This window comes from Belonocnema kinseyi, chromosome 3, assembly GCF_010883055.1.
Source record: "Belonocnema kinseyi isolate 2016_QV_RU_SX_M_011 chromosome 3, B_treatae_v1, whole genome shotgun sequence".
Lineage (NCBI taxonomy): Eukaryota > Metazoa > Arthropoda > Insecta > Hymenoptera > Cynipidae > Belonocnema > Belonocnema kinseyi.
This window is the reverse complement of record NC_046659.1, coordinates 108306216-108329618: the sequence shown is the minus strand read 5'-3', so window position 1 is coordinate 108329618 and position 23403 is coordinate 108306216. Positions and strand designations below refer to the sequence as shown.

Sequence of the window (23403 nt, the reverse complement as noted above, 5' to 3'; positions counted from 1 at the left end):
TAAAAGAATTCAGGCTCCATTATTAAGTATTCAGGATGAATTTGAAATAATTTCAATTTTATCTTCTTATCATTTCAATTAAAAATATTCCACTAATTATAGTAAAATGAGATTCAAATTAGAAGAATTTAACACAAAAATGAAATTTAGGGTAAATTAAAGAAAAAGTCGAATATTTTCATAGAATTCACAATAATTGATAAGAGTTCAGGATGAATGAATATAAATTAACGGTATTTTCCAAATGAATTTAAATTAATTGGAAAAAAATTCATCTAAAAGTTTCCGTTGACTTAAATACAATTTTAATGAATTTAGAAATTTGAAAGAATTAAAAAAGATATTCCTTCGAGTCAGTGAATAAGAATCCAGTGAAATTCACACTTTTTTCATTTTTAGAAAATGCATGATAAATTAATACGAATTTCGGGTGAATTACAAATACAATAAAATTAATTTAAATTAGTTGAAAAAAATCTAAAAAATCAAAAGTATTTGACCAATTTCAGTAAAATTGGAATGCTCTCAGAAGAATTTAAGAGAGTTTAATGAAATTCAAAAGAATTTTAAAGAATATAATAATACTAAAAAAATTTAATATAAAAAAATTTAATTTTCTTTTATTTAAAATTTTAATGCTTGGTGATTAATACAATCCTTATGCATATAAAGAAACTCAATAGAAACGTGAAAAATCGATGGAGTTTATAAAATTTCAAGCTAATTGACAATAATTCTAAAGTATTTTCAATGTTAATTTAATTTTAAGGCTTTTACTTAATTATAAAAGAAGGCCGGGAAAGTCGAAAGAATGTAAACAAATCAATACATTTTAGAGAATTCAAGAAAATTATGAATAAAATAAGAAAATTAAAAAAAATTTCACAGGAAAAAGGATAAACTAATAAGAATTCAGAGTCAATTTTGAACTAATCTAAATAAATTAGATAAATTTTAAAATTCAAAAGATTTGATTGATTTCAGTAAATTTGGTCCAATGAATTTCGCGAAATTACGAGGCAATGAGAAGAATTCGATGGAATTCAACCAAATTTAAGGTATTAGAAAATTATTAAAAAATAATAATAAATATTTATTTGAATTCACTAAGTTTAACAAGAATTAGAAAAAAGCCTAGGGAGTTCAAAAGAATTAAGAAAGTGTCTAATTCAAGCTGAGATTAGAAAACTTCAGGGATCATCCACAAAATAACAAAAATGCATTGAATTGTATAGAATTAAGTGAGGAATTGAGGGAATTAAGAAGAATTAAAATAAATTCAACAAAATTCGTAGTAAATTAAAAACATTCGTGAGAGTTATAAAGAATTCAAAAGAATGTTAAATGATTAAAGGGAAATTAATAAGAATCAGGAGTAAATATGGAAATAATTCAATTAAATTGAAGAAATTAAAAAATTAAAAACATTTGATTGACTTAAGTAAAATTTCCCAGTGAATATTGAGAAATCAGAAGCAAATGGAAGAATTGAATGGAATTCAACGTATTTAAAAATAATACAAAAATATTTTAAAAATCTATTCAGATGCAATAAATTTAGCATGAATTCGAACAAAGACTAAAAAATTCAACAGATTTTGAAAAAATTCCTGAGAATTCAAGCTAAGTTTAAGATATTTCAGGGGTCATTAAAAAATGCAATGAATTGTGCAGAATTAGGCAAGGAATTGATTGAATTAAGATGAATTAAATTAAAATCAACAAAATAGAATTCAAAATATTGCATTGATTTTCGTAAAATTGGAGCAAATTTAGAAGATTTCAAGTGAATTAAAAGAAATTCAGGGTAAATGAAAAAATTAAAGATAATTTAAAAGCATTCAAAAGAGTTTTAAAGAGTTACGGATAAATCAATAAGAATTCAGAGTGAATATTAAATTTAAAATAATTTTAAATTTGAAAGTTTCGATTGATTTCTGTATATTTGTCTAGTGAATTTCAAGAAATTGAAAGGAAATGAGAAGAATTTGATGAAATTTAACCCAAATATACAGGTATTTGAAAATAATTTAAAAATATTTAACTAAATAAATTTAGCATTAATTGAGAAGAGGGCTAGGGAATTGAAAGCATTTCAAAAAGTTCCAAGAATTCAAGGTGAGGTTAATAAACTTTCGGAGTTATTGGAAAAAAATCCAATCAGTTTTGTAGAATTAAGTGAGGAATTAAGCGCATTTAAAAGGATTTAGAAAAATTCAGAAAACTCGTAGTGAATTAAAAAATCTATGAAAATTTTAAAGAATTAAAAATACTCCCAAATAATTGAATATCAATTGATAAGAATTCAGTTTGAATTCAGCTTGAATTCAGTAACGTTTTCCAGTAAATTTCAAAAAATTATAATGGAATACCGAGAATACGATGGAATTCAACCAAATTCAAGGTATTTGAAAATAATTTTTAAATATTTAAAAATCCATTTAAAATCACTTTATTTATTAGGAACTAAAAAAATGCTTCAGAATTCAAGCTAAGTTTAGGAAAATTCAGGGGACATTAAAGAAACACAATTAATTGTATAGAATATAGCGGATTATTGGAGTGAATTTAAAATATTTCGAGTCAATTCAATAAAATTCAGAGCAAATTAAAAAAAGAAGATAATTTTAAAGAATAAAGAATTAATTAACAAGAAATCAAAGTAAATCTTAAAATAATTTAAATAAATTGGAAAAATGTTAAGATTCAAAACATTCGATAGATTTAAGTAAATTTATCCAGTAAATTATGAGGAATTAAAAGAGAACAAAAAGAATTCAATGTAACTCAACTAAGTTCATTGTATTTAAAAATCTATTAAAATTTACTCAATTTAACAAGAATTAAGAAAAAGGCAAGGGAATTCATAAAAATTTTAAAAAATGCATAAGAATTCAAGCCGGTTTTAGGAAACTTCAGGGATCACTAAAGAAAATGTGATTAATCATATAGAATATAGAGAGGATTAAGATGACAGAAGAAGAATGCCAATAAATTAAAAAAATTTAGATTGATTAAAAGAAATCCCAAGAATTTTCAAGAATTCAAAATAATTTTAAAAAATGGACTATCAATTAATAATAAGAATTTATATTTAATGCCGAATTTCTTCAATTAAATTGAAAACAAAATAAAAAAATGTTAAATATCAGAAGATTTCAAGTGAATAACAAAAAATTGGTTTAAATTTAGAAAATTATAGATAATTTCAAATAATTTGTCAAAGTTTAAAATAAATTATGACACAAAGAAATGTCTTTTTATTGAAAAAAGTCATTAAAATAAAAATTTATAAATTCTCTCACATTTTGAGATTCTATCTAAAATGGCTAGTTAAAAAAAGACAGACGCCATTAAAAAAACTGGATTTTTGGATTCAGTAGGCCTCGATACGAAGGCTCGTTGAAATCTGTGGTGTCAAATTTCGGACAAATCTAATACTCTCTCAATCATAAATGATGAGAATGTAAAAAATTAAAGTTTTAGGCAAACGGCACAAGCTATGAAAAAAATAAACAGACAAAAGTTGCTGTTCCAATAAAACGCGATTAATCATTCAAATTTGTAATAAATAATTTTTGATAGGACACGTAGTTTTTGTTTTATTCGTAAAAAATAACATTTAAAATAAGAAAATTTAATTTTGTTGTAAAACGACACAAGGTAGGAACGAAAATTAACAGAAAAAAGTTATTCATCTAAAAAAGATCATGAATTGTTTATTAATTATTTTTAGATAGGATGGTTAGATTTTCTTTCAATTGTAAAAAATTATAATAAAAGTAGAAAAAATAAATTTTTGAAAGAACTACACAAGAGACGAACAAAATTAAAAGACAAAAGTGGTTTAACAAAAAAATATCTACAAGTTTGTTATAAACTATGGTTATAAAAATATATTGAAAGTGAACAAATAAACTTTTCGAAGAAAGCACACAAGATACAATAAAATTTTATTTAACAAAATTTTTCTCCTGAATTATATGTATATTGAATATAAAAAAAATTTAATTTATGAACAAACGACAGAAGTTGCAATATAATGTGTAATAAAAAATTTTATTATAATAGAATGCGCTTTTTTCGATGATAAAAATAAGAGAATGAAAACACTTTTGTTCCAATACCAATGCATATTATGAATGGTAATAATAAAAATGTATTCATTTGATATACATTTTTCAGACTGACTAAGAATACAATTTAATCAAAAATAAGAAACTAATATTAGAGTAATCATAAAAAATAAGATTTATATTTTACTTTCTAACATTCAAATAAACATCCCCAGACCGAGGTACAGAAATAAATATATACATTTGTTCTAATAGTTGTTAAAGCCAAAGGAACTTTAACAAAAGAGAATTCACAATCATCAAATGATAGTCTTCGATTGGAAATTAAGGAGAAAATGTGTAATTCTGAATTATATACCTATAAAAATATAACAATGTCAGAAAATTTATTTTTTAAGTCAGGGCATTTTTTCGAGGGTGTGCTTCATTTTTATTTTTTAATTGCTCAATTAAAATTAATATTAATGATTCTTCATTTGTAAAAACATCTTTATATACTGTATTTAACTATTTTGTTCAAAAATATTCCTTTTTTTTTATTGAAATCAAATTTTTTAAACTGAAATTTCAACTATTCTCTTATTGGTTGAAAACCGATCGGTTTTACTTGAAAATTACTTGTAGAGACGAAGAAATAAAAAAGAGAAGAAAGGGGATTTGGTTCGTTGCCTTCTCATTTTTCCTTCCCGTTTTTTATTGTTTTCCAAAAAATAAACATTTTTTTTCTTTTCTTCGGAAAAACTTTTTATTTTTTTCAAATTTCAATAGGAACATTTCATTGGTGGTTGTTTAAATTTGGTTGTTGGATTCTTGGTTTTCTTTTCAGGAATTCTGTACATTGATTTGATTATTGGACGATAAACAGGACTTTAAATTTGCTTTTAATCTTATTTAAATTTTTTTAATTTTGAATATTCGAATATCCAGTTGAAAATTTTGTTCTTTTTGGTTGAATTCTATTTTTTTAAATACTAATCTTCTTTGGTTGAAATATCAACTAATATATTCTTTGTTCCGAATTCGTCTTTTTTTAATAAAAACTTATTTACTTGACTCAGAGTTTATCTTTTGTTAAAAATTAATTTGTTGTTGAGGATTCATCATTTTAATTAAAAATTCATCTCCTCGGTTGAAAAATGAGCTATATTGTTGAAAATTTGTTTTTTCTTTGGCTGAAAATGATTTTTTTTACTTAAAAATTAACTAATCCAGTTGCAACTTTAACAAGTTTATTGAAAAATTGTTTGTTTGTTTATTGTTATTAAAAAATAATTATCTTACTGAAAATATAAATATTTAATATTTGGTTAAAAATTATCTTTTTTGGTTGAAAATTTTGACTTTCTTGGTAGAAATTAATCACCCGGCATGAAAATTATTATTTTTTGGAAATTGATCGATTCTAGTTAAAGACTCATGATTTTGGTTGAAAAGTCATGCTTTTCGTTTCAAATGCAATTATTTAATTTAGAGATTCGTCAATTTAGTTGTAAATTTGTCACTTTCAATGAACATGGATTTTTTAATTGAAAATTTAACTATTCAATTGTTTGCCAATTTATCTTTTTAAATATAAATTTATGTATTTTCCATAAAATTCATTTTTTTGGTAAAAAATGTATCTTCTATTCCATTTTTGGTTATAACTTGACAATTTATATATTTAAATTCATCTATTTGGTTGAAAGTTTTAATCAGATTTTTGGTTAAAAATAAAACTACTTAGTTCAAAATTAAACTCCTTACCCAAAAATTTACCTTTTTATTTCAAATTCATCTATGCCAGTGTCAGATAAAGATTCATCTTTTTAGTTGCAAATTCATTATTTTGGTTGAAAATTAAACTTTTTGTTTGAAAAACGGTCTTTTTTAGATTGAAAATGAAATTTTTGGTTAAAATTTTTTTAAACATTTTCCTTGATATAAAAGAATAATCGTCTTGTTTAAAAATTCATTTTTTATTGCTTATAAAGTTAAGTATTCCAATTAAATATTGATCATATTAGTAATTTATTCATCTTCTTGGTTAAAAATGAAACTACTTGTTTACAATTTAAATTAAATTTGTTTTAAAAATAAATTTGCTTTTTGTGTGGAAAAATAATATTTTTTAACTGAAAATTTAACTATTTAATTATTGATTTAAAACTTATCTTTTTAGTCAAAAATGCAGCTATTTGTTTGAAAATTTAACTTTTTGATTGAGAATTATAGTTTAGAGAAAATTTCAAGAAAGGATTGATTATACTTTGAGACTTATCTATTTATTTAATTAATCAACACTGTTAGAAATGTTCGGGAAATTCTGACACATTTAAGATACTAAAGTAACTGAAATTTACGAAATTATGTTACTGAAAATGAAATTCCGTTACTTTTACAGAAAATTTATTACATTTTTATTTAACTTTAGAAGCAAATTCTGAAAATTACCAATATGTTCCTAAAATTCCTAAAAAAATAAAGTTTTACGGTAATCCTTTTCTAATACTCTTGTTAGTGATTTGTTTGCCTTATATTTTTTTGCAGTAGCTTTCTCCACAATATTACCTTTTTAGTTATAAATTTAATTATTGGTTTAGTATTCATCAATTTTGTTGAAAAGGCATCCTTTTTGGTTGGAAATTCAAGTAGTTTCATAGAAAATGGGCTTATTAAAATTTAAAAATAAACTTTCTTTTTGTAAAAATTGATCAAAAAATAACCATACATTATTTCTCAATTTTTTCAGAATTGTTATGTAATGGGATCCAGGCTTAGTCCTTAAAAAGTAAAGTTTTTTTCTTTATTAAAAATTGAACTTTTCTTTGAAAATTCATGTTTTTGGGTAGAAAATTCAACTATTATCATACAAAATGTCTTTTTTTATTTAAATCTCATATTTTTATGCTGAAAATTCAACTATTTTTTCTGATGATTTTTCTTTTTGGTTTAAAAATTCAGCTATTTTAGTGGAAATGATACCTTTCTTGGATAAAAATGCAACTGTTTGTATAAAAATTCAACTATTTTCTACAAAAATTTGCCCTCTTTTTATTAAAATATTAACTGTTTCGTTGAAACGTCGCATATTTGGGTGAAACACTCAAGTACAATTTTCGCGGAAGATTTACTTCTTGTTGAAAACATATATTTTGATGCGAAAATATCAAAACAATGTATTTTTTTGACGAAAGTTCAATTTTTGTTTCTTTGTATTTTTCATTCAAAAATTCATCTGTTTCAGTAAGAATTTAATCTTCCTTGGATAAAAATGCTACTGTTTGCTGGAAAGTTAATCTTCTCTCCGTTTGAGGATACAACTTTTATTTTTGAAAAGTTTGGTCAACCAATTTTTTGAGAAATCAGTTTTTCAAGGAAACATTCATATTTTATGGTTAAAAATTCAACTTTTTGCGAAAAAAGTACACACCAATATTATTTATAAATAAATATACATAATAAATATACATATATATATACATATATATACGAGCGGAGTTTATATGTAAATAATTACATTAAATAATATACTCAATGAATCAAATGTGAAGAAGAAAACTTCTCGTCATAAAAGATGGCATATTACATATTAAGATTGATGAACCGAAATACAAGTTTTAACCTTTTGTAATTTTTAGTTACAGCAAATCAAAATTTCTAAACTGTAACAGAATTTTCTGATAGATTTTAATCGATTTTTATCCAGTTACTGTTGCTAAAATTTCTAATTGCTAAAAAATTTAAAAGTTTAGGAAAATTTACAAACTATTTCTGCATTAAGTTTTAGTGACGCGTCTCTGAAAATTTCTACAGAAATTTCTCACAGGGTATACTGAATAGAAATTCTTTTGCAAGACCTTAAAGGTCCAGAGAAATTCATTCAAGGTTACAAAAAGTCACAATTATTAAATTGAAACTTTCGAATCATCAGTTTATTATCCAAGTGAAAATATAATTTATATTTTTAATTATCCAATATCCTTGTTGATAGCATAGAAAATCAATTTTCTTATTCCATCCTAGAATAAAAGACACATAAAGTGCCGATTAGAATAAAGTTTCATTGTTACTATTTGCATAATAATAAACCCGTCAATCGAGGAACGGTAAAGTATCTCTTTCCGATAGCGAGAATAATTTTTTCCGAGAGAGGAAAGTTTTGTAGAGAACAATACACATCAGCTTTATTTTACAAAACATATCACACTAAGCTAAGTTACATATACACAGGCACTGCTATACAGAACTTAAAAAAATTATAAGCTCGATTCTATTTCATAAATAATATTTAATCGTCGACGATGCAGTCTTTTACTCTTTTTTTCTAAAAAAAAATGCACCGTCAAGATTTCATAGATACAAGATTTGCATTAATTACAATTATTACAATATTGCAAAAGCCTCGTGAATTATTTCCACGAGTTAGGGAACTTATGATAAAAAAGTTCGTTAGACCTGGAATTTATTATTTAAATTAAGATAAAAATAATTTTTTTCACGAAAATTATTGTTTACTTCGCCACTGAAATTTATTGAGCACCTTTAAGGTTTTAAAAGCTAAAATTCCGATGAGCAACAATTATCATCAATTTTAAGACTAACTTGAGCTTTTTATGAATACAAAGGCAACATTTCTATACGCTCCCAAGCATATTTTAAGTCAGAATTAAATTCAATATCAATAAAATTTGATTCTTAATTTTTAAATGTTCAAGAATTATTAATGAAAATTATAATCGGTACGCACATTATTGTTGCGTAACTATCATACCCTATTCTCGTAAGCTCATCCTATCTTGGCATTCACGAAGTTCAAAGAATTCCTTAATTATTTTAAATATTAATTAAATATGTCTAATCTTGACTATACTTTTGCATCTTTAATTTCGGATTTCTTCGTTTGGCGGAAGCGATGAAAAGTGGCAATCACTTTCGCTCTATTGCTTCATCATTTCAATTGGAAATATCACTATTTGTGGATAAAAAATTACCTGGCGCAATCAATGAGACACGAACTATGACAGTTACATGGCCGTACACTAAATTAAATAAATTTCAAATCCATATCACTTTCACTTAAGAGAAGAACGATCTTGTTCCATTTCCCACGAAGGTCTGTAATTGCTTTGCTGCACCCTGCAAAATTAAACAAAAAAATTGTTTGAATTTATCTGTGAAAATTTTTTCCTGAATTCCACCACGCTGATTTTTCAGTAAGCCCCTTACTTTTAGAACGCATATCTGACCGGAAATCAGTAAATTCCTCGTATTCTTTCCAAGGCCTTGGGATTCTGTGACCTCTTGGAATTTCCTGAATTCCTTGAATTAGTAAAATTTCAGAGAATACGGACGGGATTCAGAGAATACGGAAAAATTAAGGAATTGACGGAATTCAGAATATTAGAGGAATTCAGAAAATTAAAGAAATTGAGAATTTCTGAGAATTGAGGAAAATTCGAGAATTCGAATGTATTGAAAATTTGTTGAAATTAAAAGAATTTGGGAAACTCCAGAATTTACGGATATTCAGATAATTGAGGAAAATCCAGAGAATTTGAAGAATTCAGGGAGTTCGGGAAATTAAGAGAATTTACGGAATTCTGGAAATTCAGACAATTCAGGAAATGCATAGAATCCAGGAAGTTTAGAGAATTCAGAAAGTTTAGACAGTTCAGAAAGTTTAGATAATTCAGAGAATTTAGAGAATATAGAAAATTCAAGAAATTCATCAAATTACAAAAAACTCTCAAAATTAGACAAAATAAACGATTTCTTAGAACTTAAGAAATTCAGAGAATTCATGAAATTGACAAGTTTTTGGAAATTGAGAAACTTTCAAAAAATCCAGGATGTACAGATATTCTGAGAATTTAAGGAAACTCACAGAAATCAAGGTTTTTACTAAATTTAGAGGATTTCTAGAATTAAACGATTTTAGACAAATCAGAAATTTAAAAAAATTCAGAGAATCCAGAAATTCAGAAAATGGAATAAATTCAGACGATTCAGCGAATTGAGGAAAGTCAAAGTATTTAGGTCATAGAGTTTAGGAAATTCAGAGAATTCGCGGAATTTAGAGCATTTAGAAATTTTGAGAATTTATCGAATTAAAGAAATTCAGAGAGTTCATTGAATATATAATTCAGAATCCAGGGAATTTAGAATTTAGATAATCCAAGGTATTTATAGAATTCGGGAAATTGGTGAAATTGAGAAAATTCAGAAGATTCACGGAATTCAGAGAATTCAGATAATTCTGAGAATTTGAACTATGCCGAGAATCTGGAGAATTCGCAGAATTTAGGGTCTCAATAGAATTCGGGAAATTGTTAGAATTAAGGAAATTCATAGGACTCACCCAGTTCAGAGAATTCTAAGAATTTATACAGTTCTAGTAATTCTGAAAATCTGGGAATCCAGTCAATCCGCGGAATTTGGTGTATTTAGGGTATTTTTAAAATTTCTGGAATCCAGAGAATTCATTAAATCTAGAATCCAGACAATTCGAGGAATTATGATTATTCAGAAAATCTAGAGAATTCAGATAATTCAGGGAAATTAGAGAATCCATAAAATCTTAAAAATACATTAAATTAAAGAAATTGAGAGAATTCATTACATCTGGAATTCAGAATTCAGGAAATTCATAAAATTCACGGAATTCGGAGTTTTCAAGGAATTTAGATATTTGATTCAGAGAGTATAAGAAATGCAGAGGATCAGGGAAGCCAAAGTATTTAGGAAATACAGAAAAGTCATAGAATTAATAGCATTCAGGAAGTTCATATAATTGAAGAAATTCAGAGAATTCACGGTACTTGGAGAATATGGGAAATTCTAAGAATTTATCATATCGCAGAAATTTGGAGAGTTCATTCAATCTCTAATTCAGAATTCAGAGAGGTCAGAAAAATCGCGGCATTCGATGCATTCAGTGAATCTCGGGAATTCAGCGGATTCCAATAATTAAGAGGATTTAATGCATTCATAGAAATCGGGAAATTGATGGAATGTAGGGAATTCAGAGGATTCATGGAATTCAGAGAATTTGGGAATGTAAACGATCCGCGGAATTCGGAGTATTCAGGGTATTTAGAAAATTTTGGAAATTCAGAGAATTCAGGGGATTGAAAAACATGGAAATTTTTTAAAATTCACCAATTTGAAAAAATGCATGAATTTTATATATTCTAGAATTCAGTATACAAAAAATTCGTGGAATTTAAAGTATTTAGAGAATCTGGAGAATTCGCGAAATTCAGATAATTAAGGGAAAGGTAATACAAGAAGTCTTAAAAATTCATCGAATTAAAGAAATTAAGAGAATTCATTACATCTGGAATTCAGAATTTATAGAATTCTGAAAATTCGCGAAATTTGTAGTATTTAAAGAATTCAGATATGTCAGGAAATTCATGGAATGGAAAGAATTTAGGAAATTCATAGAATTTAGGGCATTCAGGGGATTAACGGAATTAAGAAGAATTTGAATTTGAAAAATTCAAGGGAATTCAGAGAATACATAAAATGTTCAGAATTCGTCTAATTAGAAAAATCTGAGAATTCGTGGAATTTTGAATTCAGTGAATTTGAGGAATTCGGATTAGTCAGAAAATTTAGATAATTTAGAGAATTCAGGAAATACAGAGTATTGGAGGAATTTAGAAAATACAGGAAATTTAAAGAATTTAACGAATGGAAGGAATTCAAAGAATTCATTTAATTCAGAATATTAAAGGAATTCAGAGAATTAAGAGAAATCAAAGATTCCTGATTAATCAAGCATTTAGAGAAATTAAAAAAAATAGCGGTTTATGGAAATTGGGGAAATTTCGGGAACTCAAGGATTTACGCATTTTCAAAGAATTCAGAGAAATCAAGAGAATCTAAGAGAATTCTAAAAAATTCAGGGAATGCAGACAAGTTTTATCATTCAGAAATTTAGAGTATGCAGGCAATTCAAAGAATAAAGAAAATTCCAAAAACTCAAATTATTAAGAGTATTGCAGAAATTCTCATAATTGAATTAATTCTGAAAATTCCCTAAATTGGCTGAATTAAAAAAATTTCAGGAATTTTCTAAGTTCAGAAAATTTTGGGAATTGCCTAACGTCACTGAAATTCCTGAAATCGTTCGAATATTATGGATTTCTTGACTTTCTTGATCTCCCTTAGAGATATGAGCTTCATCAGTTTTTTGAATTCCTTGCATTCTTGGAATATCACTGATTTTCTAAATTCCCTAAAATTCTATGAATTTCCTTAAAACTTAGATTTATATGAAATCGTTGAATTTCTTCAAATACTTTACATACCTTAAATATTTGTAATTCTCTTCATTCTTTAAATTTCCATAATTCCTTGAAAGCTCTAAGTATTATAAAGTTATTCAGTTCTTCTAATTCAAAAAGAATTCATGGAGTTCCATAAAGAATTCAAGGAATTCAGAAAATTTGCGAACTTCGAAATATTTAGAAAATTTAGACAATTTGGCGAATTCAGGGAAAACATAGAATTGTGCGAATTCAAAGAATACAGGAAATTGAAAGAATTCAATAAATCGAAGAAATTTAGAGAATAGCGGAAAATCAACAACTTCCGATAACTGAATTCAGAGAAATTCAGACAATTTAATGCATTCACAGAATTCCAGAAATTCCGAAAATCCTGAGGCTAATCTGAAAGAGTTTAGGAGCATTCAAAGTAATTCCAAAAAATCCAAATTTACACAAAAATTAAAGAACTCCAAAAATTGAAAGCGATTCCATTTGAATTCAAAATAATTATAAATAATATTCGAAACTAGCAAATATTTATTGCTAAACCTTCCTGCTGTTTGCCGCGTGTGCGTAAAAAATGCCAGAGAATACTCCGCATTTTCTAAATTCCATCTAGTGCTTTAATTTCCCAAATTAAGAGAATTTCAGGAATTAACTAAATTTCGCAAATTTAGGAAATTCGAGGGATTTCCTAAACTTACCCGATTTCCAGGAATTCCAGAAAATCCCTGAATTTCCTTAATTCTCTGAAATTAATTTTTTTTTCTAAATTTGGTGAATTTCAGGGATTCCCTAAATGTCCTTAATTCAGAGGATTACTGGAAATCCCTGAATTTCCGGAATTTACATAATTCCATTAATTTCCTCAGTTCGAAGTTCTGCAGGAATTCTCAAAATTTATTGAATTCAGAGCATTCCATAAATTTGCTGAATTCCTTGTTTTCTCGGAATTTCACTGATTTTCTAAATTCCTCAAAAATTTTTTCTGAATTTCGTTAGAGCCTTGATATAGTTAAAATCCTTGAATTTCTTGCAATACACTATATTTCTTTAATATTTTGAATCACCTTTATTCCTATAATTTCCTTAATTCCTCGATAGCCATAAATGCTACAAACTCATTAAATTAGTTTTTATTGAATCAATTCTTTTTAAATCATTTAAATTATTCTGAAGTTTCTTCCCTTCAGGGAATCACACGAATTTAGGAAGTTCCAAGTACTTCAAAATAATGCAATAAATAGAGACAATTCGGATCAATCCAAGGCATTTGGAAGCATTCAATAAATTTGAATGGTTCAAAGAAATGTAGAATATTCCAAGAAATTCAGAGAATTTGAAAGAATTTAGTGGATTCGGAAGAAGCCGAAACATTTCAAGAGATATTTTTTTAATATGAAGATATTGAGTTAATCTGATTGTTAATTCCATATTTTTAATACTTCATTTAACTTACCCTGATGGCACCGCCGAGGAATTGACTGAAAGCTCTCGTTACACCAATGGCAGCATTTACAACTTGACTTCGAACATTGTCTTCACCAGTGTTTGAATTGGTATTTCCTCTAAAACTATCAGAGGATCCTCCAAAATTAAAGCCACCAAATAATGGAGGTGGATATGTCGAACTTGGTTTCCACGTTGGAGCAGCTGGCCTCGGCCTTGTGGTTGTCTTTCTAGTAGTGGTAGTAGAAGTTTGTGGCTCTGAAGTCGTCGATGACCTTGATTCTCTATTTTTCTCACCCTGGAAAACGGAAATAATTTCCAAGTCCATTCTTCAATTTTAGATATTGAATAAGAAACTTAAAATATTTTTGTGTGTGTTTTTCTTCACTTACGGCTAAGAGAAGCTGTTCTCTGAGTTGATTGGCTGGACTAGGAGGCTCAATACCTTCAGCTTTCAGAAATGCGGCCAAAAGAGCAGCATTGTTTACACCAGTTTCTCCCTTACCAGAACCTGCTGGATCCTTAGCCTGGCCACTCAAAATCGCTCTCAAAAACGAATCGTCATCTTTCGAAATTGCCGTTTTTGATACAAGAGTCGAGGATTCTGTTTCCCCTTCTAAAAATAATCAATTCATAGACAAGTTAAATCATTATTTTTAAATCAGTTTTCAAGTCTAAGTTAAATCTCTTACTCATTTCTTGAGCAGCTTGCAGAAGCGCCATCAAGAATTTAGCATCATCCTCCGGTGAAAAAGTGGAACTCTGTTTCTCAGTTAATTTAGAATTCTGGTCATTAACTCCGACAGCGGTGCTACTCGCAGCTTCCAAGTTTGCATTGACCTTTTCCTTTGAGACCTTAACTTCAGGCGTCAGTTGAATAGGGCCTTGGGTAGACGAGGGTATTTGAATATTCGATACCACCCTTTCTGTAGTTAGTATCCTCTGCGTGGTTAGGACTGGTTTTGTGATTGTCGCTGGTCTTCTAAAGGTTGTAACTGGCTGCCTAGTTCTTACTGGAGGTGGGGTCGTTGTTTGTCTTCCAAAAAAATTTCCCCCAAACAAAGCTCTCAGCAAATTTGCCCCAAATCCTAAGGGAGCTGGAGTAGTTGTTCTGGGTCTAGGCTTCGCGGTTATTACAACTTGTCTTGTTGATCCTGAACTTCTAGGCGTTGTTCTTGTTGTTTTCGTAGTTGTAGTCGTACTTGCGGTAGTACTTGGAGTTGTTGTACTTGTAGTAGTGGTAGTACTTGGAGTTGTTGTTTTTGGAGTCGTCGTGGTTGTAGTTGTACTTGGACTTGTAGTTCTTGGAGTTGTAGTTGTAGTACTTGTGCTTTCATGATTAAAGAGAGGTGCCAAATTCTGATTCGTATTCTCAAGAAAGGGGAATTGAGTGTTCGAAAGCACCCTTTCTGTAGTTTGTATCCTTTGCGTGGTCGAAACAGATTTTGTGGTTCCAACTGGATTGCTGTTTATCACTGGAGGTGGGGTTGTTGGTGTTCCAAACAAATTTCCGCCAAAAAGAACACTCAGCAAATTATCTCCAATTGCTAACGGAAGTGGAGTTGTTGTTCTTGGTTTCGCAGTTATTACCACTTGTCTTGTAGATTCGGAACTCTTAGGAGTTGTTCTGATTGTTGTTGTAGTTGTACTCGTACTTGTGGTAGTACTTGGAGTTGTGGTTGTTCTTGGAGTTGTGGTTGTTTTTGCAGTTGTAGTTGTTCTTAAAGTTGTGATTGTTCTTGGAGTTGTAGTAGTAGTTGAAGTACTTGTTTGTTGCTGATTAAAGACAGGTCTTAAATCTTCACTCAGATTATCAAGTGAATTTGGAGTCGAAATTCGAATCTGATTTGCAGCAATACTATTCAAAATTGTTTTCCAAGGATTTACAACAATTGGGCTCGTGGATGTAACAGGTTTCCATGTTGCAGGAGGTTTTGGGGTCGTAGAACTTGGGTATAGGTCAATTATTACTGGACCAGATTCAGAATTCGGGTCCGTGTCAATTAATAAATTGGGAGAGGCATTCGATGGCTGAATTGCTTTTGGTGATCTTGTTGGTCCGGCTTTTCCAAGAGCGAGAGACAATATCTAAAAAAATATTTAATTACCTTATTAAAATTATCTTAAATCTAGCCAAAAAAGCGAGCTATGCTCGTTAATTATCAGGAATTAGAAGCAAAGAAAACAGTAAGTTATTGTGGAATTTAATTTTTTTTATAAGATGTCCATAGGATATTCTGGAATTCTGAGTCTTACTGATGTTTTCTATTTTCAGAAATGATCCACTTTGAAGATGTTTACAATTCAAAATGATAACATAAACATAAATGCTAAAAATACAGAAATAAGCATTCTTAAATTTGGATGATTTTCAAAATCTAAAGTGAATTTTTTAATTCTTAATCACTAAAATGGAAGAAACTTTAATTGTAAATGGACCAAATTACACTTTTTTAATTTTAATTCTTAAATTTTTAAAAATGTACAAATAAATAGTCCTAACTTTTTATTATTTTAAAGATCAAAACTCAAGTTATTATTTCTACATCTTCTAAGGTAAAGAAATTTCGAATCTAAATCATAAAAATTACAGAATTTTTAATTGTAAATTGGTAAATTCAAAACTCTAATTTTAAACATTTATAGTTCGAAATAGTTGAAACTTTAAAACAATAAAGACAAAATACTTAAAGCTATGTAATTTGAAATATTTTTTGAGAAAAGTTTAATTCTAAAGATATACAATTGAAAATTATTAAATTTTCACGATTAGAGATTTTTAATTATTTAATTTTTAAAATTTATTCTAAATTTATTCTAAAATTTTGAAAAGTTACAATTGAAACCTATAGAATTCCAAAAATGAATAAAAATAGAAATTTATCAATTTTGATAATTTTGGAATTTATTATTGTTTTTATTAATTTTCTATCAAATTTTGTTTATGACTGATTATTTTTTTCAATAATAAATATTAAAATTAATTGTAAAACTGCCTCTCAGAAACTACTTTAAGGGCAATTTAACTTTCACATAATCCATGAAAGAAACTGGAAGAATTAAAAAAAAGTGATTGTTTACAAAGTTATTCTTTGTATTGTTTATTTATTACTAGCTGAAATATACCCAGGATATTTTTTTAATTTACACAAAATTCAACAAAACGACAAAAATTTCATAAATCGACCTTTAATAAACTTTTTATAAGTAAGAACCTTCGAGCGTGGGCATTTATGGAAAAATGTTCTCCTAATTTTTTTTTTGTTTATAAATCATTGTTATGAAAAAAAGAAAAATTTCACTAAAACAGAATCTTTAACTCGAGGGGCCTAAAACCTAGAATTTACTAATTTGAAAATTTTTTAATCACGGATATATATGTATTAAAACTATGATAATGCAGATCTGTTATTTTAAATTTCAATTCTGCATGCCAAGATATTCATATGCCCATAAATTTTTCATTTTGAAATATGTACTTTATGCATAAGTAATAAAAGTTTCATTCCTTTTTATTAAATTTTAAATATTGCCCCTTTCCTAAATTTTACCTTTATTAATTATTTTAAAAATTGAGAAAAGTCCTGATATGTCAACATTTGTTTAAAAATATATTTCCAAAACGTTTTTAATTTCGATTTTAGGAATTAAAAATCCAGAGATGATTTGCTGCTAGGTATTTATAATTTATTAAAATTTGTGTCACGTGTTCAATATATATATTATTAATTTTTAGAAACTCTGTGAAAAACAAAGACTCATTTAGATAAACGTCTTTTAAAGCGTTGCAATACAAAATTAGATAAACAAAATTGGAATTTTTTAGGAGAGAGAAATAACAACATAGCCAATGACAATTTTAAAAAAGTAAGGGAGTTTTATTTTTTATAGAAAATTCAGGGGAAAAAAAATGTTGCTGCTGACGTCAGGGAATTTCTATAACATTAAATAAGCAGAATTAATTCAAAAATTATCAATTTTAATTTAAAATAGTTTTATTCCGTTTATAAAAGATTCTTGTTTAAAAATATTACAAGTTTAAGATAAAATAAAAATTGGTTTGCCTTAGATTTATATTTATTGTTTTTGCTATTATTTATTCATAAAGATAATCTTTTTAGTTGTACATGTTAGTATTCATTTATATAATTTTTTTTATTTCAAATTGAATTGGTTTGTTGAAAATTCGTCTTTCTGTGTTCCAAATTCAACTATTTTCGTAGAAAATTGACTTTTGGTTTAAAAGTCATATCTTAATGTTAAAAAGTCAACTGAAATATTTTTTTCGTGAAACTTTAACCATTTATTTGAAAGTTTATTTTTCGTTTACTGGAAAAGTCACCTATTTTAGCAGAAATTGCATTCTTGTGGACAAACACAACTGTTTTTTTTTATATGCGATAATTTGTTCGAACAGTCATATTTTTTTAGTTGAAAATTGAACTGTATTGTCAAAATTTCAACTATTACGTCAAAAATGTACGGTTTGAAAACTTATATTTTGGTGCAAAAAATAAAATGAATTCTTTTTGAAAGAATATTCGAATATTTTTTTGAAAATTTTTATTTTTTAATTAAAATTTGATCTTTTTTGTGAATATTACATCGTTTTTGGGTAAAATGCAACTATGTGGTTGAAAATTCAAAAATTTTGTGAAAAATCTCACTTTTTGGTTAAAAATTTACATTTTTTGTCAAAAATTCATCAAACTTCCTGAGATTTAAAGTAAAGATAAATTGCTATTTATGTTTAAAATTAAAGAACTATAATTCTTGCGAATTCAAAATCTCATTTTTCTAAAAAACTGCACAAAATATTAATAACCTTTTATAGTTTAAAATTGTTCAGCTTCCTGAAATTCATTAAACTGTACCCCTTCTAAATGTAAATATTTTTTATTTCAATAATTTATTGTCCAAAAATATCTTTAAAAAAACTGATAAAATGGACTACACTAAAATGTAGTATAGCGAACTTCATTATTTTTTTAAACGTTTGCTTTTAGCACACTGTCGATTTAAATAACATGTTTGATGAGATCATTAAGACTTCTGAGTTTCAAAGTAAAAAAATTTGGTTTACGAACAATATGAACCAAGCCATTTATAGTTCAAAATTATTGAGCTAACTGAAGTCAATTAGAATTTACCTTGCCAGATGTATATCTTGAGTTTTTTTACAACAATCTAAAGAAAAATGTATTAAAGCTACTAAAATAGCATTCAAATTGACAAACTTCAAGATTTTATTTTTGAGAACGTTATTTTTTATTTGAGTATCAATATTCAAACTCATTCCTCTTCCTGAAATCTATCAAATGACACCCTTACCAGATAGTTGTCTTCTGTTTCTGAACAAATTAAAAAAAAAACAGAAAAAGTCAATAATAATAGACTAATGTTTGTTTAAATACACAAGATTGTATTGCATATAATATTATATATAACGATATACATAGATATACATCTGGTTGGATCTTACATCTGGTTGGATATACATCTGGGTGGTCCAAAATTTCTTTTTTTTTTTTAATTTTTATGGGTACATCCCGGAAATTTGTTCGAATCCACACAAAACTAAATGCATTTTTTTAAAATGATATACAGAGGTGCATCAAGCCCATGGAGGTCAACACATATTTCTCATAAGGAAAAAAGACGTTTTTGTCAATATTATTCAGAATCTTCAAAATTATTTCAATCGTGTTGAAACTCAACATTTCGCTTTAAAATTATCCATAGAATATGGATAAAATATCACTTTTTAAATATCAAAATAAGTCTCTTTTATAGTTTCCAAAAACCCCCATAAGTGAAAAAACGGGTTTTAAAAGTTTTGGGCGCTAATTATGACTTTTTTGGGGGGGTTTATATCAAAATTGTTTCTGGCACATAAAAGACCATTTCCTACTGATAATTATTTGTTCACATAGATTGTTTAAACAATTTATCTACGCCAAAAACTCGCAAAACCCATTTTTCTCTTATGGAGGTTTTTTGGGACCCTTTAAAATTGATGTATTGTGTTGATATTTAAAAAGAAATATTTGATTCGTATTCTATTGAAGAGAAATGTTCAGCTTCAAATTGATTGAGATCATATTGAGGATTTTGCAAAATATTTACAAAAGCGTATTTTTTTCTTATCGGAAAATGTGTTAAAGTTCATAGCATTCGACGCACCTCTGTATAACATTTTAAAAAAGTGCATGTTGTTTTGTGTGGATTCGAACAAATTTTCGAGGTATACCGATAAAAATTCAAAAAAAGAAATTTTGGACCATCCAGATATATATCCAACCAGATGTAATATTCAACCAGATGTAATATCCAACCAGATGTATATAGATGCATACAGTTATATTATATATTATATTATATATAATACAATCTTGTGTATTTAAACAAAAAATTATTTTATTATTATTGACTTTTTTTATCTCTTTTTTAATTTGTTCAAACACAGAAGATAAATATCTGGTAAAGATGTCATTGGTATATTTTAGGAAGGGAAATAAGTTTGAATATTGATACTCGACTAAAAGCTAACGTTTTCAGAAATAAAATCTAGAAGTTCGTCAATCTAAATGCTATTTTATTCGCTTGAATACATTTTGTTGTTGTTCGAAAATTGTTGTTAAAACACACAAGATATACATCTGGCAAGGTAAATTTTAATAGACTTCAGAAAGCTCAATAATTTTGAACTATAAACGGCTAAGTTCATATTTTGCGTAGCTTTTTTTTGGAAAATGAAATTTTGAATCGCTAAAAATGATATTTTTCAATTTTAGAGATCAAACCCAAATTTTTTTACTTTAAAACTCGGGAATCTCAATAGTCTCATAAAACATGTTATTTGAATCGGCAGTGTGCTAAAAACAAACGTTTGAAAAAAATAAAATGATGAAGTTCGCCATACTGCATTTTAGTTTAGTCCATTTTTATCAGTTTTTTAAGATATTTTTCGGAAAAAATGTATGAAATAAAAATAATAAACATCCGGAAAGGGTACAGTTTGATAGATTTCAGGAAGCTGAACCATTTTGAACTATCAAATTTTATTAATATTTTGAGCAGTTTTCTAGAAAAAATAAGATTTTGAATGCATTAAAAGCATAATTCTTTAATTTTAAACATTAATAAGAATTTTTCTTTACTTTAAAGCTCAGGAATCTTCATGACTTTTTAACTAAATTTTTAAATTTTTAAACAAAAAGCATGTTTTTTCACCAAATTTTTTAATTTTCAACAAAATAGTTACATTTTACCCAAGAAAGATGTAATATTCACCAAAATAGATCAAATTTTAAATCAATAAGAAAAATTTTCAAAAAAATATTTGAATGTTATTCTAAAAAGAATTCAGTTCATTTCTAGCACCAAAATATAAGTTTTTAAACCGTAAATTTTTAACGTAATAGTTGAATTTTATACAATACAGTTTAATTTTCAACTAAAAAAATATGACTTTTCAAATAAATTATTGCATATAAAAAAAACAGTTGTGTTTGTCCAGAAGAATGCAATTTCTGCTAAAATAGGTGACTTCCAGTAAATGAAAAATAAACTTTCAAATAAATGGTTGAAGTTTCACGAAAAAAATCTTTCATTAGACTTTTTAACATTAGAATATGATTTTCAAATCAACTTCATGGGACTTGCGGCAACTCTAAATTTAATTTTTTTCCAAAACAAAGAAAGTGAATTTATTTTTGTGTGGATTCAAAAAAAATTGTTGGGGTGTCCCCATAAAAAGTTAAAAAAAAAAATTTCCAATGCATTTTTGGACCACCCTATTGGATATACATTTAGGAAGGGTAAATTTTCATAGATTTCATGGAGTTTAAAATTTTTGAATTATGAGCGGCTATTCATATTTTGCATATTTTTTGAAAGGAATGAGATTTTGAATCGGTGAAAATTATATTTCTTAAATTTTAGAGATAAAAAGCCGCATTCCGTGAATTTCTTGATTTCCTTCGAATCCATGAATTCAGAAAATTTCCTAAATTTCATGAATTCCCTCATTTCCATGATTTTTGCGAATTCCGTAAATCCCGTGAATTGCATGAATTTGGTGAATTCTGGGCGTCATATGAATTCGGTGAATTGCAAAGCTAAAAATGGCTAATCAGTTAAATTTCATACTAAATTGTACAACTTTCAAGCCGAAAAGATAAATTATTAACGCAAAAATATACATTTTTAAATAAGAAAGAGCAAATTTTCAAGAAAGCAGTAAAATTTTTATCTAAATGCATAATTTGTTACCATATAGTTGATTTTTCAAACAAAAAGAGTATTTTTTCACCAAAAAAGACAAATTAAAAAAAAATTACATACGTTTGCCACCAAATAGTCGAATTTTCAACCAAATTGTTAAATTTTTAGTTACAAAATTTATTTGGAATCAAGAAAGAAACTAATTTTCTTCAAATTAGTTCAATCTTCAACCTAGAAATTAAATCCCAAGGAAAAATGTAATAGTTAATATTTTAACTAAAAATACTTTTACTTTAAATAAAAAATATTTGCATTTTTAACCAAAAGAGACTCAAGCTTATACATTTGCCATTAAAAGTGAATTAGTTAAATTTTTAGTTAGAAAAATTAATGATCGGCCAAAAAGATTAATTTTCGACGAAAAATTTAGTTGATAATTTAATAAAAAATGTAATAATTGAAATCTTCAACTAAAAATCATACAATTTTAAGATTTTAGATTGAAAATTGAAAATTGAAAATTAAAATGAAGAATACAAAAAAATATTGCTATAATCTGATTTCATTTTTTGTAACAGTACAATTTTAGGTTTTCAATTTGAGTTTGCTCCATAGTCACATTTCAAATTATAAAATTCAAAACTAAATATACAATATTGTGAAAATCAAAATTTCCAAAAATTAATTCAAAAATTAATTAAAGCCTAAACTTTAGTTACAAAGCCTAAGCAATCGAACTGTTTAATAATTAAATTTAAACTATAATTTAAAGTTAAAATTATCGAATTTATAAAGATGATAAATATATTATTGATAACAATAATGTTATGTATTGTCAAGTGACATTTAGTGCAATTCACTAATCGGATTAGTGAACTCTCCTAATTGAATTAGTGAAACCGTAAAATCACTAATTTAAATAGCGAATTTGACTACTTCTTAGTGACACACTTTTCTTGAATTGAAATAGTGACAATTCACTATAAAATAGTAAAATTCGCTATTTCAGATTTAGAGAGTAATTTCACTGAAACACTTGTGGAGAACATGTTTGGATGAGACAAGCATATATTTAATTTTGTATCTTTCATCAATCAATTTTATCAACCTGGATGTACTCTTCGAGTGTAAATTCATCAGCTGCACCGGTTATTCGGTATTTGTTTTATAATTGATTGCTAGCGGGAGCCTGTCATCGAGATCGCCAGAGGCTCTACATAAAAACTATCGATTCAAAAGATTGCAATGAAGTCTTCTGTAGTCTGACATCACTCTCATTACATTTCTCAATGTCAGTGATGCATAAAATAGCAATTGCGTTCACTAACTAATCAATCAATAATAAATGTGTAATAGTTCACAATCACGCACTTCTCTTACAAAAAAAAAAAAAA

General features: G+C 26.8%; 1 protein-coding gene across 5 annotated transcripts in view; it reads right to left on the bottom strand.

Moving 5' to 3' along the window:
- Positions 1-7855: 7855 nt before the first annotated feature.
- LOC117168910 (mucin-17-like) overlaps positions 7856-23403 on the bottom strand; it is a 169259-nt gene continuing 153711 nt past the window's right edge. For 3 of the 5 annotated variants that reach the window (XM_033354849.1, XM_033354851.1, XM_033354850.1), the window contains 4 exons: positions 14476-15871; positions 14176-14399; positions 13794-14081; positions 7856-9194 (listed from right to left, as the gene is read on the bottom strand). In XM_033354849.1, the coding sequence (XP_033210740.1) occupies positions 9135-9194; positions 13794-14081; positions 14176-14399; positions 14476-15871 (1968 nt within the window). In that variant the 3' untranslated portion in view covers positions 7856-9134. The remainder of the gene's footprint in view (positions 9195-13793; positions 14082-14175; positions 14400-14475; positions 15872-23403) is intronic. The other 2 variants (XM_033354853.1, XM_033354854.1) reach the window with 2 other exon arrangements.